The sequence below is a fragment of the Salminus brasiliensis genome, chromosome 5, assembly GCF_030463535.1.
Source record: "Salminus brasiliensis chromosome 5, fSalBra1.hap2, whole genome shotgun sequence".
NCBI lineage: Eukaryota > Metazoa > Chordata > Actinopteri > Characiformes > Bryconidae > Salminus > Salminus brasiliensis.
Window position 1 is genome coordinate 32,236,239 of NC_132882.1, and position 15,273 is coordinate 32,251,511.

The 15,273-nt window shown below is 41.8% G+C and overlaps 1 protein-coding gene across 1 annotated transcript; it reads left to right on the top strand.

Moving 5' to 3' along the window:
• Positions 1–775: 775 nt before the first annotated feature.
• On the top strand, positions 776–14,271 carry LOC140555671 (tumor necrosis factor receptor superfamily member 11B-like). Its single transcript, XM_072678972.1, has 5 exons — positions 776–878; positions 4,967–5,330; positions 8,172–8,378; positions 10,899–11,123; positions 13,315–14,271. The coding sequence occupies exons 1-5, from the start codon at positions 846–848 to the stop codon at positions 13,704–13,706; spliced, it is 1,221 nt and encodes a 406-aa protein (XP_072535073.1). The 5' UTR covers positions 776–845; the 3' UTR covers positions 13,707–14,271.
• Positions 14,272–15,273: the final 1,002 nt, after the last annotated feature.

Consider the following 15,273-nt stretch of genomic DNA (forward strand, 5'->3'; position numbering starts at 1 on the left):
AGTTATGCTTATTATTATTGTTGTTGTTTTATTCTTATTATAATATATATGTTTCAAAGGCCTAAACCATTCACACGCACCCTGTTCAAATCTGTTAGGGACCACTGGATTGCCTAGGGCCCTAATAAACATGCATCCGCTATGTGTTCATATGTTGTTTAATATTTTTTTAAGTTTAATAAGTTATTGTCCTCCGTAATAAGTATTTACAGTGATGTCGGTCATTGTTGTAATGGACTGTTTCACCAGCACAATTAAGCAATGTATTCTCATGTGGCTCACACTGTCAGACACCTACTTATATACCACCTTACAACACGGATGATCCTGAAACTGTTGATGATGGACCTTCCTCTGACTCTTCTGCTAACGGTGTTGACAATGACGTTGGTAAAGATGACCACAGCTGGCTCACTGTCACACGTCTGATGTCTTTTCCTTCAGTGGGATGAAACCATGAAGATCACTGGATGAAGTCTAGACTGGACCTGTTGTTCCATAAATGCACAGCACAGTCAGGTCAGGTTGGTGACACAAGGTATGAGAATGCCTGGATGAATTCATTGCAAATGGGCATCAAGGGAAAGGGAGGGAAGGTCCTTCACAGCAGTACGATTTAAGGCTTTTCTCCCCTTCCAGCTCCGGATTGGCTGGAATCACACACACACACAAATAGCTCGCCTATCAGCGCGGCACTGCGAGCCAATCCTAGCGCGGGAGGGCGGGACTTGTCGGAAAACAGGTGGAAAACCAAACGGCAGAACGTGGGTGGGCGCAGCCTTGTCATCATTTACTATAAAAGTAATGGACCCCGGTCGAGTTGGTTCACACTTACCCGAGGAAATATGCCGCTACGGACAGCGATGAAATTACACATGGTAAGAAAATGACTTGTTAACCGTTGCCTTTCTCTAGAGGACGGACCGGGTCCGGTACCGCTGCCCCGCACTGCCTTCCCGCTACCCGCTGCCCGGGACCAGGGACCCGGGACCCGGGACGCGCGCTGCCTGTCGTTCTTACTGCTTTTTAAATTTCGAATATCCCAGCACGTGGAGACGGGTAGGAGAATGCCCGTTAACTGTAACGGACGTCTAACGGTTTAGCTAGCGAGCTCCAGCTGTAGCTCCAGCTGAATAGCTCCAGCTGAATGAGATTTGAGACGTTTGAGGGGGAAAGAGGGACTTTCGCACTGCTAGAGACGTTATAACGACGTTACTGTCTTTATTTCATCAGCTACGGTAGGTTTGCCAAACGTTTGAGTGAAATGCCAGCCTCAGAGTTGACCACAAACTTCAGCAGCAGTGAAAAGCGGGCTTTCCTTCTGTCTGGGGTGGAAAAAGAGACTTGTCATTGCAATTTAGCTGGACAATATTAAGATAGCTAGTTTTCCCTCCACCTGCGCCATATTAGCGCATTAAAAACAGAGCTGGAAAAGGCTGCTCACTGTTCAGCTAGCTAGCTATAGATAGCTAAACAAGGTTAGTAGCCATATTAGCTATAGCTAGCTAATTCTCCCTCACAGAGTTTAGGGCTGTTATCCTAATATTCGCAGTCCTGTCAGGTCAGCTGTGAAACTTGTGCGGTGTGAAAAAGCCTGTTACTGCAAATTAGCTCTATACTTTATTTTAATATATTAGATACGTCAATATATCAAATTTCGGAGTATTTTGAGGATTAATGCTGGGCTTTGTGCTGGATAATGACACTGAGAACTCAGGAACTGAGGAGAGGGATTTAGGCTATACTGACTGGCAACCTGTGTTGGGATGTGATGGTGGGAGGGTGTTGTTTGGGGGGGTCGTTTGGGTGTCCACATATCACTGCTGTCCACATGTATGTCCATGTTTGTCCATTTTTCAGTTTTCTCCATGGTTTGAACCCTGTAGCTGCTCTGTACTCTGTGCATGTAGCTAATTCTGGATGAATGGGCTGATAGAAATGCTCTAAATAGCTCAGAATAGGCTCCTTACATTGACTTCCATTCAAAGTTAAGACCATTTTTGCCCCGGTTTTGAGGACACATGCTTTTGGTTGGACAGCGACGATATAGTGATTGCTGTCGTGACTGTGGCTGTGTGCAACCACCACTCACTTGATCCATTTTGCATGTTTTGTACATGATTTGCATGAGTCCTTGTTTTGATGCAGATAGCAGAGAAGTAGCCCAGATCCACTACGACCGTATCAGTGATCATGGCCTGTACCTGTGGGTCTTGTATGTGCACCCTTTGAGCAGATGTGTGGAGTAGATGTGAGTGAGAGAGGGAGAGAGAGTGAGTTTGGAAGTGTGTGTGTGTGTGTGTGTGTGTGTGTGTGTGGTGGGTTTGTTATCTAGCTGTAATCAGGAGCAGGTGAAAGACTTAATGAACTTCCCTAAACCAAGTCTCTCTCTCTCTTTCTCTCTCTCTCTCTCCCTTTGTTTGTCTGTATCTCTCTGCCAGTCTTTTTGTGTTTCTGTCTCTGTCTGTTAACTCTCTGTCTGTCTCACTCTTTTCTTTGTCTGTCAGTCAGTCTCCTACTTTCTGTCTCACCCTCCCTCCCCCAGGGCTGTTATACCCACCCACCTATCTTGACAAAGAATGGTCCCCATTTTAATTAACTCCTTTTTTTTTTTTTTTTTTGGGGGGGGCAGGGGTTGTGTGTGTGTGTGTGTGTGTGTGTGTGTGTTGGGGGGGGGGTACAGTGGTCAGGGTGATATTAAACAAGATATGAGCCTGCACCGTTTATTCAAATGGGAACAAATAATCCTGAAAGGAAGTACAGGGAACTAAGTTCCTCTTTTGGATCAGACTTGTAGTGTGGTCTGTGAAGGTCATTGTTGTCTTTTTGAAGTGCCCCTTGCATGATAGCCTGCCAGATGACAAACGGTAATGTTCTTGTTTTTGAATTATTCAGACTACATAGCAGCACGTCTATAAAGGCCGTAGATAAAGATAAGAGCAACGAAAAACTATGTGCAATAACAAAAGCATTACAGCCACCCTACTGTTTTCTCTGCTTTGAGTCATCATTACCAGCCAAGCTCCCTAACCGTTTACAGCTCACGCTTAAGAGAGCGATTGAAAATTGAAGACATAAAGTGTGGGAATTTTAAGCATCTGCATGATGAAAAACTTTTTTTTAAATACAGTGAGGACATTGAGAATCGAGATTTTGTAAACTGCCGAAATGTTAAGAATTCTGCCCTATTTCTGGGAAATATTCAAATTTAAGCAAATTTGTTGCATTGACTAGGTTAACGGCCTCAACCCTTCAAACTAAGTGTCAGAAGACTCTATGCTTCATGCTGAAGCTACACTTCAGAAGCTTTTGCACAAAATGCGACTGGTCATTAAAACAACCGCCAAATTCTCAAGTTCATGCTAAAAGTTTAGCAGTTTAGAGCAAATAAACAGTAATCACACATTGCACCTAAAAAATCAACAATAAAACATATCAGTTAATGAGGAGTGCACAAACAGCCCTGTTATCCTGAAAGATTGATGCTTTAGTATCAGGTTAAGACGTGAATTAGTGCAATCAAGCTAATCTCTAATCAAGCTATCAGTCCAGATAATTGGACTAATTGATTGTGCCTGCAGTGTGTTTGTTTGAATGTTCATGTTGCGGTGTCTCCTCTCCCTTAAAACAGGTCAAACTCAGCAGCAGGGAAGGGTTGTTGGTGGGCTTGTTAACTTGTGCAGTCCTGCCTCAGGCTCTGTGGCTCGTGTTTATGAAAGTGAGCATTTCTCTAATCTCCTCTCATCTGCGTGTCGTGTGTGTGAGGTTGATGGCTTTATGATGGGCATGTCGGGGAGCCACATGCTCGTTTGATGCCAGGCCTCCCACGCAGTAAGGAGAGCTTCTGCAGAGGCCAGAATGAGGGAGCTTTTCTGTTAGAGCTTGGCGCTGATGTAGGTTTGTGTGAGGTCATTCAAAGGCCCTTGTCAAAGCCGTGCATTCTGTTATACCGTTCTACGGTTCTACAAAGCCATTCTCGAAGTGAAAGCCTGGGACAGTTCTCCAGCAGTGTAGCAGAGTTGTTTTGGCAGCGGAATGACAGTTTACAAACCCTCTAGATAATTAGAGCCTCTAAGGCGCGAGATCGGAGAAGAGCTGCACTACTTCTCAGGGTCAGTGGTTTGGGTCAGCGCCTTCACTTTTTGGCTCTTGCAGCATTCGATCCAAACCCCTCTCCCAACATGACTCTTTCATCTCTGCACAGTCCCCCAGTTGCAGTCTTAAAACAGTGGAACAGCTTGCTGCGCCTGGCTGAGGTAATGGCTGCATACCTTAAAATCAAGCTGGCCATAGACCATAAGACTCATCTTTTGTGAGGTTCCTTCAGATCATTCGCATTGTGTAATTATGGTCCTCAGAAGCCCTATACTAGTGTGTAGTTTTGGTTTACAGTTCTGTGCCCTGCGTCGTCAAATGGCAGCCTTTCTTCACGGCAGTGAAAGGCTAAAAGTTCATTGGCTTTTCCGTCATTTGATTGCCATACGTGTGGCATTCCCCCATGCTAAAAAATAAGCTCGAGGACTTAATGATTTCCTCACTGAGTCCCACCACCTGCTGTGGAGAACACAATGTTTGGTCTGGGGACACCGCAGAGTGGAGTTTATGGGTAGTTCGCCTGCTTTCCCCTTCTTGTGGGTCTTGCTCATTTGAACGGAAGCCAAGCACAGTCACACTAGGGCCATAGCGAGATCCGGAGCTTATTGTTGTTCATGGCAGCTGGGTGACGGGGAAGTCCGCAGTGTAAAATTGCTCAGCGGTGATACTGTGCTCAAGACATCTGGGCCACATACGGCCTTGATGGCTCGTCCACTGATGCTATATCGAAGGCCAGCCCGGCCCAACTTGCACAACACACACACACAGACAAACTCTCAGACACATAGATCCAAATGCATCCTGTTGGTTCTGTTCGTGATACAACACATGTACAAACATCTCATTGTCATTGTCCTCTCCATCTCTTTAGCTTTTTGTCATGTCCTTTGCATGGGCCTACCATGAGACACCAAAGTACCAGCATCGTGACCCCATCACCAACGAGATGCTTCTGTGTGACCAGTGCCCACCAGGCACGGCTGTGGAAAGCCATTGCACCCCCAGCGAGCCAACAGTCTGCACCCTCTGCCCTGAGAAGCGCTTTGCAGAGCAGTGGCACTGGGGAGACAGCTGCCAGCACTGCACCTCAGTCTGCAAGGAGAGACAGCTTGTCCAGAGGGAGTGTAACAGTACACACGATCGTATTTGTCAATGCATTGATGGCTACCATCTGGTGGTGGAATTCTGTGTCCAACACACCGCCTGTCCGCCAGGCTCAGGTGCCTCTACGCTGGGTAAGAAACACTTTTTTTGACAGTGGTTTGGTATTATTTATTTTTACTGAAGTATCACATTTCTGTAGAGTCCAAATGTGTCCATCACCAGCCGCAGGCTTGTCAGAAGTATAGATCTTTCAGTGCTCTCTCGCAGTTGTTGTTCATAGAGCTTCGCTTACTGGCTTTACCCACTTTTAGACTGCTTTGCTGATTCCAGAAATTAGATAATTTTGCCCCATTTTCCTGTCAATTATTGAGGCACCCTGAAACCCTGGAAATCATAACAAGCTTCAAAGTCAGTCATCCTGTGAGTGCCGCCCAAGGTTGGATATACCCACAGTGCCTCTCCCCTTTGCTGACTACTGTTTTCCACCTTCAATAACCTGTGTCAGCGGTAACTGCATAAGGAGGGGAGCCGCGTATCCTCTGTAACAATCTACAAATGTCCCCCCTTTGTTCGGCAGTCCATGAGTAGGTATTGGTGTTTGCTTGGATGAGTGTTAGCCAGTCTTTACGTCGTGTCCCTTTAGTGGGTGCAGTTTTGGAAAGAGAACAGGTGGAAGTAAGCTGTGCTCCTCTGGAGTTGCAGGTCTGTTCATTGCTCAGAACAGTCTGTCACTGTTAGCCTCTGAGCATCCTCACCCACACCAGCTCTTGGCTGGCGAAAGGTTAGCGAGAGATTAGCCTGTTTCTTCCTTCCTTTCTTCCTTTCACTGTTGGAGATTCTTCTAATCAAGCTCTTTCTGAACCTTCTGTCTTTCTGTCATGATCCCAGTCTCTAGTTCAAAGAGACTGCATGCTAACGAGGGGACTCTGTCTGTTCTTAAGTTAAAGCCGAAGATGAAGATGAGATATTATAACAAACACAGGGATGTCCCAACAAGCTGAGATTATAACACATGCCTTAATCTCAGACCCTGCATATAATCAGACAGAATAATAATATAATATAATACAATAAACAGAATAACAAGCTAAATAATAATAATTATATAGTAATCATATAAATACACTCACTTTATCGGCTTATTCCTCGGCCTTATGCTGCAGTTTGCTGATTTAAAATTTTGCTCCATAAGATGGCGACAGAGATCATTAAATGCAGAACTAATTCTGGGTTTTGTTATGTACCATGGTGTGTGTTAAACATTCATAACTCAGTAATGACTATCGGATTAATATTCCTGATTACTTTGTAGTTACTGACAACAACTGCAAACTATTTAATCATATGCATATATTCACAGATATCTTAAATGAGGCAAAAACACAGTTGGTTCTCAAAGTCGACATTTTAAAATGCGGGAGAAATAGGTTAGTGTAGAGCTGAGGAACCTTGACAAATTGTTATGACCAGACAATTACGTCAGAGCATCTCCAAATCAGCAAAGCATGATTGGAAAGTGCTGCTGGTCAGCAGTGTAGAGTACCTGCTGGCAGTGACCCGAGGGGAGACAAATTACTAACAGGGATCAGTGTGTTGGTTGGGCGGAAACGGACAGATAGGCTACTGTGGCACTAAAATAGCATTAGAATCCTTGCCCAGGGACCCTTACTGAATGGTGTAGTGTGGTGTTCGGCCAGCCGGGGAATAGAACCCAATCTGCCATTGGAAAGGCAGGGTAGTTATCCACTACAATACACCAACTGGTACAAATCACATACATTTTTAATGACAGTTATGGGAGTATGAGACTGTATAGCTGCAGAAGAAAATAAATTTTTTGTTGAGTTTTTGTTTTTTTTTTGTTATTGAAATTAAAATATTTTGAGCTAATGTAATGTTGCATAAATATAGCCTGCATTGGTTAACCACTGTTTTTTACTGGCTCCCGTTGCTTTAAAATGTCATTCATATGACTGTGTTGTTAGCCAACTGTCTGTCTCTCTTGAACTTAAAACACTCCAACTATCGAAGCCAACGATCGCAGACGACCCAAGCAATACTTAGCGGGATTAGCTGCTAGCATCTTTGTGCCAGACACCACAGCATAGCACCTCCGCAGATGTCGTAGATTAAGCTGTTTTGCTGGCATGCGGAGAACCAGCATCATATTAGACAGTGGGTCACTGATGTATAATGCTTCATTATGTGTGGTGCTAATTCAAACTGTGGTAGAGTGTGCCTGAAATCATCTGATGGTCTGAAAGTAAGTTCTCCCTGCCTCTTAGGAAGAGACTGTAAACTGTTTCTCTTTTCCTCTTTTTTCTTGATCACACTTCAAACTGTTTTGGGGCCCACTGCAGCAGAGACAGGTGTAAAACACCCGCTCTTCCTTTCCCAGAAGCTTTTTCATGTGAATTGAGTCATTGAGTCATTTCGTTTTTTTATGTAGTCAAAAAGAGGAACTTGTGTGCTCTGTCCACCTGCTGCTCCTGGACGGTTGAGATAACTCATGCTGCAGATATTTGCATTGTAGACCCCAGATTGTCAATAACGGACTTCTGAATAGTCAGTCTGATGTTTTTTACGTTTATAAAAATGGGGCAGTCCAGTCATGTCGTTTCGTGACGACTCTACACTGAAATCTGGGAATTATAAAAGTTCCTTTAACAGCAGTTTTGGAAACCACCTTGTTGAAAAGTAAACTGGTCTTACATGGATGTCGGCAGACAGATTTCAAGTGACTGCACTGTCCCTCAAAAATTACTAAGTATTGTTAGCAATAGTTAGCACCTATATGACAAAGATTTTGTCATTTGTAAATTAGTAAATTATAGCAAATCCATTATGCTCCCTCTTGTAGTTTTGGAGTAAGATATCATATTCATCTACTCATATATCTGTTAAAAAACAAAGCAATTAATGCAATAATAAACATTCTTTCATGTGCGTATGTGTGTGTGTTTGCATTTTAGGCACACCTGAAAGTGACACAGTGTGTGAGAAGTGTCCCCCTGGCTTTTTCTCCAGCGTAGCCTCAGCCACCGAGCCCTGTCAGCCCCACCGGGACTGCTTCCAGCTGGGCCTGAAGACCCTGAGACCAGGCACAGCCACCCAAGACGCGCAATGCGAGAGCGAGCACACTTTTGACTGCTCACATCAGCACACAGATTGCCACAATGGTAAGCATGGCCAGTGTCTTGATGCGCATACGAGATGTTTGAGTACAGATCGTCATTCATGGAAGGTTTTAATGTACGTGCAGGGACCTAACTGAAAACATAATACGACAATGTTGGACTGAGGTCTCTGTATAGTGGTGCACAGACAGCGTTCTTAGAGCAAAAAGGACGGCATAACTATCATGACAGCAGATTTGTTTATTTTCACACAGTTGGTTTGTTTTATTCGGCACGCTGAAATAGTAGCAGCCCATTTTCATAAGTTGTTGCTTTTACTTTCATGTTCTTTGGCCGTGTCATGCTTTCTAAAACTGCATACTATTAATCAACTTTGGTCCGTATTCCATCTGTATTCCATCTGCCATGTGGATATGAGGGTGGTCTTTTCATCTGCTATGTTAGGACTTCTTTTCTGTTTTTATTTTTTCTAAAGATAATAAGTTTAAAGATAAATTGTCTTGTTTAATGTGTTTTTATTTATGCATTTATTGAAGGGTACATTTATTTACTGCACAAAAATACATTTAATCAACACTTTAGTCTTGCTGGTACCATGCAGAACTATTTATAGACTGATGTCATATCCTTGACAATTTAAGGTGGAAGCTGAGTCAGAGTACAGGATTGTTTTAAGGATATTATTCATCCTGGAACAATGCCAAACTTTAACTTTCCATTTTATGCTGGGTTCCTTTGTGAATAGTCAGTCTGACTTTTTTCTACCTTTATTATTATTGAGGCAGACTCTACGCTGTAATTTAACAGCAGTTTGGGAAACCACATTGTTGAAAAGTAAACTGATCAGTATTGGCATGGGGAAAAGTATCTTGTCCCACCACTCAACATGGGCCCAGTCTTGATTAAACCTGCTTCGCGAATGAATGAATGAATGAATGAATGAATGAATTTTCTGCCGTAAGCAGACTTTACATTTAAATGAAAGACTTCAGTCTGATGGATGGGTCAGCTTTCTAGGTTCAGCCTATATTCAAATCGTTCACCAGTCATTCACCAGTCACTTGAGTAATTTGTTTTTTACTTGTATATATTGTCTGAAATTAAAACATATCATGAATTGCCAAACTGCAAAAACCTTTGAACCCCCTAACTCCCACCCATCACTGTGGTGGTACATTACAAAATAAAAAGTACATAGCTAGAATAACAATTCAATAAAATTAAATAGGGTCACAGTGTGCAAATAAATGAAATAAGTAAATGAAAAAAGAATCAAGTGCAACAGAAACTACATGTAAGATGTGAAGCAACAAAGGTTCTCCTATGGCTTAAACCTCTCATGGCTTAATAGTTTCTGGCCCGATCCTTGCATACGAGCAACTGAGAATTCAAGCGAGATAATGTCCAAGAAACAGAGCAGCCATTGTCTTCTTGTATTTGAGTGCAGTGAATTCCATCGATTAACCAGCAGCTTCTTTGCAGCAGTTAGGGCACAGAGTAATAATGGTTTCTGTTGTATTGACAATTCTGGTCAACTAAATTTGTGAGGATATCAGCAAGCTGATGCCAGAATTTAAGAACCAGTTGTTGAAAAAAAAAATAACACCTATGTCAAAACTTCCAGTGAATCATTTGGTGATCTGGGTACAAGCAATATTGCACCTCATGCCCTGCTCAAGAAAAAAAGTCTGATCTTCAAGATTTAGGTCCATGGACCAAACCAAGCATTTCCAGAGAGGTGTATATGATGTTTCAAGCAAAGAATTATACATTTTAGATGCTGAGCAGACGTGCTCGGCAGGAATAATAATCTTAAGCTATTTGCCCTAAAAATGCCTGAAAGTCAGTTAGTGGAGTTAAGAAATAACTGGATTTTGGGAGGAGGAACCATTCCTCCTGCCTGAAGCCACTCCTCTTTTATCTAACATCCTATAAATTCCATCTCTACCTTGTCCACATGTCTATAAAAAGTCTGCCAACCCTTTAACGCTGTCATCTATAATTTCTGTCCCCACACATTAAAGGGGGAACTTGGCTTCCTACCACAAAGCAAAAGCCACCTAAGATCTCCCCCCTCTCTCACAGTCTTCTCCCAAATCATCATAAGCTGAAGGCATGATCGGATCTAGCACATTAGGTCTTGTATTTGGAACACACTTGTTTTAGAGCCCAACCAGACCTTTGTTGTGTTAGTTGTGACAAAGGCAAGGCTAAAACCACTGGTACTGTATATTTGATGTTTAGTTATCAAGTCCAGTTCTCAAGTCAAGTACATCTATCTTATGCATATATTATAATATATGCAGTTTTTCACCACTGTAAACACACACATTAAAATGTATTTATGCTGTTAATCTGCTGTGCTTCAACAGAGATCTTTATATCAGACGCATAAAGGCTAAGGTGTTAAATCACACATTTTATAGCACCTAGACATTGCAGTCATTTGCCACATCTTTCAAGTTTTGTTCATCTGCTCGTACTTTCTCTCTTTGTCTCTCTCTATCTCTTTCCCTGTCTGCCTTTTCCAATCTTACGCTGTTCCTTCACCTTGGCTTCCAGACATCACCCTGTGCGAGGAGGTCATATTCCAGTTCCTGTCATCTCCACCACTAGCTTCCGTACCGGTGGAACGCTTGCTGGAGAGCCTGCCCGGGCAAAGGGTGGACTGGAAGAGTGTGGAGCGGCTGAAGAAGACCTGCAGCCCCCACCAGCAGGCCTTGCATCTTCTGCGTCTCTGGAGGGAGCAGAACAGAGACCAAGACAAGCTGCATAGCATCATTCAAGGTTAGAGGATCTTAATCTGTTATTTGGGCTCGATTTAGTGAAGCTTGTTGCATGTGTACATTTTCGAACAATGCATTGGTTGGTTCAGGTTTTTCTGATTGTCCAGTCATTGCAGTTACTGAAACCGCAAGGAGTTGTGTGCAAATGAAACACTAGATGGTGGTTGGCTCTGTTTACCTCTCTTTTGAGTAAAGAGCTCTATGTAGGCAAATGTGGTATGTGGTAGGCTTTCTTGAGGTTACCTCCAACAAATATTGATATACAATTTGTTATCATTTGATAAACAATGTAGTGTGCACCATGGCTATTGGAAAAAAATTGCTATATTAAAAAATAGAGGAATTTTCACCAGATTTCTCCAGAAGATCCAACATCATGATATTAATAATGCACTCTGGTTATCAAAGATTTAAGTAAAATAAATGCTACTGGGCAGACAGAAATTGTGGAAATTTTCCATTTGTATCAAACTAATTGTAGCATGATGTTTAAAATTTCATATACATTTTAAGATATTGCACATCCTGTGATGTGACTATTGCGCATGTGCACATCGCAATGACAATGCTGATGCGATATACTGTGCAGCCGTATGTTGTATCTGTGTAGAAAGTTCTTGTTACTAACGACACATTTGCATCGGATTACTTGCAATGTGATGTGATGTAGCTTATTTGCATACTGGTCAGCATGCTTCACAGAACAGCACACATAACCTGTTTTGGCCAGTTAAATTTTCCACTCTACCCCAGATAACATCACTGCAGCTCAGATAGCCATCAGGCTCTCTTAGTTTAAACAGATTAATGGCCTTACTTTCACTGTATTTCGTGGCTACATAAATAAATACTTCTGAATTCTTTTGACAGAATTTAGTACACACTATTAAACTAGAAATAATAGCCCACAACAAAAAGGTGTCATACAAATTATTTACAAAGCCAAGTTAAAAAAAAAAAAAGATTTGAGGAATTGAGGTGGGCAAGATAATTCAGGCCTGAGACAGTTTCAAAAGTTATTTTAAATAGTCATGAAGAACATAGATATGTCCGACCACAGTTTATCAGTCTGGAGTTCCAAGAAAGACCTTTTTCTGGAATGGGGATGTAGCATTTTGTAAAAAGGTCAAGTAAAGTCATTCAAATGCTGTTAAAGCATTGATGCCTTTTTTGTTCACTGGCCAGCGAGGTTTAGCTTAGCTTAATAACCAAGAAGCCAACCACTGAGTACAGCTTGATTTCCAAGTAATTATAGAAGAAATTAGAAGTGTTCATGATTGTACAGTGACTCAATTGATTCAGTGATTCGGAAATTCCAGATTTTGGTCAAAGTGCAACAGAAACTGTGTTTACTGATGGGTATGGTCATTGTGATCACCTGACTTAACCAAAGGTTTTAACATAGGAATGGTGTGCTGGGCGGAATGACGGTTCATTCGATATAGTGCTAGAAATTTGTCCTGGTTTCTTACATACTAGCAAAAAAGTGCAAAAATTAGCACTGTGTAATTTAGACACATCCTAAACAGCTCAAACACTTAGCACTGTGTTGCTAGCCACAGAAACTAAAGGCTTTTTGAGGTAAAACTGAACTTTTAAAGCTGTTGAATTAAAGAATGCAGTAATGACTTATTTATCTTTTTATCAGTGTATCAGTAGTAAAGTCAGCCACTGTTAACCTAGAAAGACAAGCCTACTGTTTGTAGTTAAAAAAATAACAACAAAAAAAGGACAATTCATTAGTTAACTTTAAAGGCAATGTTACTATGTTCTTATTATGTTCATGTTCTGAATAATACATGAGTAAATTAAAATACTTTGATAGTCCATGAAACTGCCAAAATCTTAAAAAAGAACTGTGCTACACATTTTCAGTAATACTGTCCAGCTATGAGAACTTTTGTTAGGCTGGCTGACCTTTCCAGAAAAAAAACTTTTTAAGGTCACATTATGCAAACGCCTTCCTGCCTCATTTCCTTTACAAAAATAGACTTTCTTGGGACTCCAGATTGTTACAAAATCATTTGTGAGAATCTTCCCACTCATAATTTTTCAAACCAGTGTTGGTTCATTAAAAGAGATACAGACACTGCTGCTGTGAGGATAGCCGCAGTCTGCGTAGGTTTTATCTCGGCTGTTGAATCAATGACCCTCCTGCTAACAGCTGACCCTTCTTCCCTCTTTTGCTTCAGGCGTGAATCACTGTGAGAGAAAGGTGTCTCGTTGCGCTGGCCTAAAGAACGTGACACTGGGAGATCTGCTGATGCTTATGGACAGCCTCCCTGGAGAGAAGGTGAGCGAGGAAGCCGTGCGGGCGCTGGCTCTCACCTGCCCTTCGCACCGCTACATCGTGCAGCTGCTCCACCTGTGGAAGAGCCAGAACAGTGACCAGGACCTGGGCAAGGCTCTGTCCCACAGTCTGCGCAAGCTGCGCTCGCGAGGAGCCCCACGGGCCATGCTGCGGACTCTGAAACAGATCATGCGCGTCATCAGCGTGTCGTCCGTACATCGCGTGTATGAAAAAATGATCGTCAACATGCTCCAGGACAGTTCATGCTTCAAATCCAAACCCTACAATGACTGAAATCCTGGGGGCATAAGGAGGACGGCTGAAGTGAAGAATTATTTAATTGCAAATAATTAAGAAAAAAAAGAGTTGTATATAATTCCACTTTTGGGTGAGAACTGGAACAGAAGGGGTGGGCGGGGTGGTTTGGTGTTTTCAGTAAGAGAAGAAAATATTTTTGTGGCCTGTTTTTCTCGTCTTTTGTTGGACCGCTTTTACTGAAGCTCTTAAAAAAAGAATGTCAGATATGAATGTACAGTACGATGGAGTGCAATTCTGTTTTATTTAATTGTAATGGTGTGTTTCCAAATTTGCTTTAAGTTTTGCTATTTATCACTGTGTCAGAAAACTGGACTCTGAAGCTACATTTCGTATTTGAAAGCAAGTTTTATTCGTTTATATTATTGTATTTCTGTGGCTCCTTTTTTTTGTACAACGGTTTCTTTTTACGTTAATGATTTACTTCACAATAATGCAACAGTGACACTTGAGAAAAATGTTGTCCTGGACATAAACATGTATGTCAAAATACAAGTACATATTTCTGCAGCCTAACTAACTTAAATATACAGTTTTATGCTAACGCTGACTTCATGTTTCAAGCTTCATTATGGCTACATAATGCATACGGTTTCCTTTTCTCAAGGGTTTCACCGATATGGAACTTCTCTGATATTTTTGCTAGCGCTGATATGTGTGCATTGGCATGCAAGTAGATAAGAGTAAAATTTTAACTGAATTCCAAAAAATATCTTTTTTATTTTAAGCAAGGTTTATTTCTTTACAGTTTTAAAATACCAAAAAAGGAAAAGGGCATTAAGCTAAAGTTTGGGCACTCTGCATGGTCAGAATTACAAGGGTTGCCTTGTACACATCATGCCTGAAATGTCTGAGCTCGGATAGTTTAGCGAACTGTTACTGTGAATTAAACCATGTTTATTAATAAGATTCAGACACTGCTGCAGTGAGGATTACTGTAGTCTGCTGTAGGTTTTTATCTTGGCTTAATTAAATATGGGCCAAAAGTCTGGGCTCCCTGTATGGTCAGTAGTTAGGGCCACCTTGCATGCATCGTTCTTTGGAGGTCTAATCAGTGACTTTTCCAGAATTTGCTGGTACCACAAAGAAGGTCCATAAAGGTCATATTTGTGCAGGTCTCACTGCACAGTAGAACAGTGCACCATCACCCCAGAAACTAGGGGTTTCTAGGTGTCCCAGACCTCAGCTTGAACCCCACCCCTCATCAACTGCCATTTATTTATTACAATCCAAACTAGTGCTGCACAATATATCGTTTCAGCTTCACTATCACAATGGGGGCATGAGCAATAGTCCCATTTCAGGACATGCAATGTCATGGAAGACAAACTGAGTTAAATGATTATAGATAGATAGATTATATCTGCCTAATATCATTTCTTTTCTCCAATGAATTTCCGCCATGATATCAATGATACACTATGCTTTATTATTAATATCATGACATGTTGGATCAGTGACATCTGGTGAAATTTGGGGAAATCTGGTGAAAATTCCTGTATTTTGTTAATGTTGCAATTTTACAAAATATCGCAATGTCATTTCT

Excerpts from the sequence above, each read along its gene's own strand:
- LOC140555671 (XM_072678972.1), top strand. The coding sequence starts at position 846 with ATGCCGCTACGGACAGCGATGAAATTACACATG. Across the intron at positions 879-4,966 it reads CAGCGATGAAATTACACATG|CTTTTTGTCATGTCCTTTGC; the intron begins GTAAGAAAATGA and ends CCATCTCTTTAG. Across the intron at positions 5,331-8,171 it reads CTCAGGTGCCTCTACGCTGG|GCACACCTGAAAGTGACACA; the intron begins GTAAGAAACACT and ends TTTGCATTTTAG.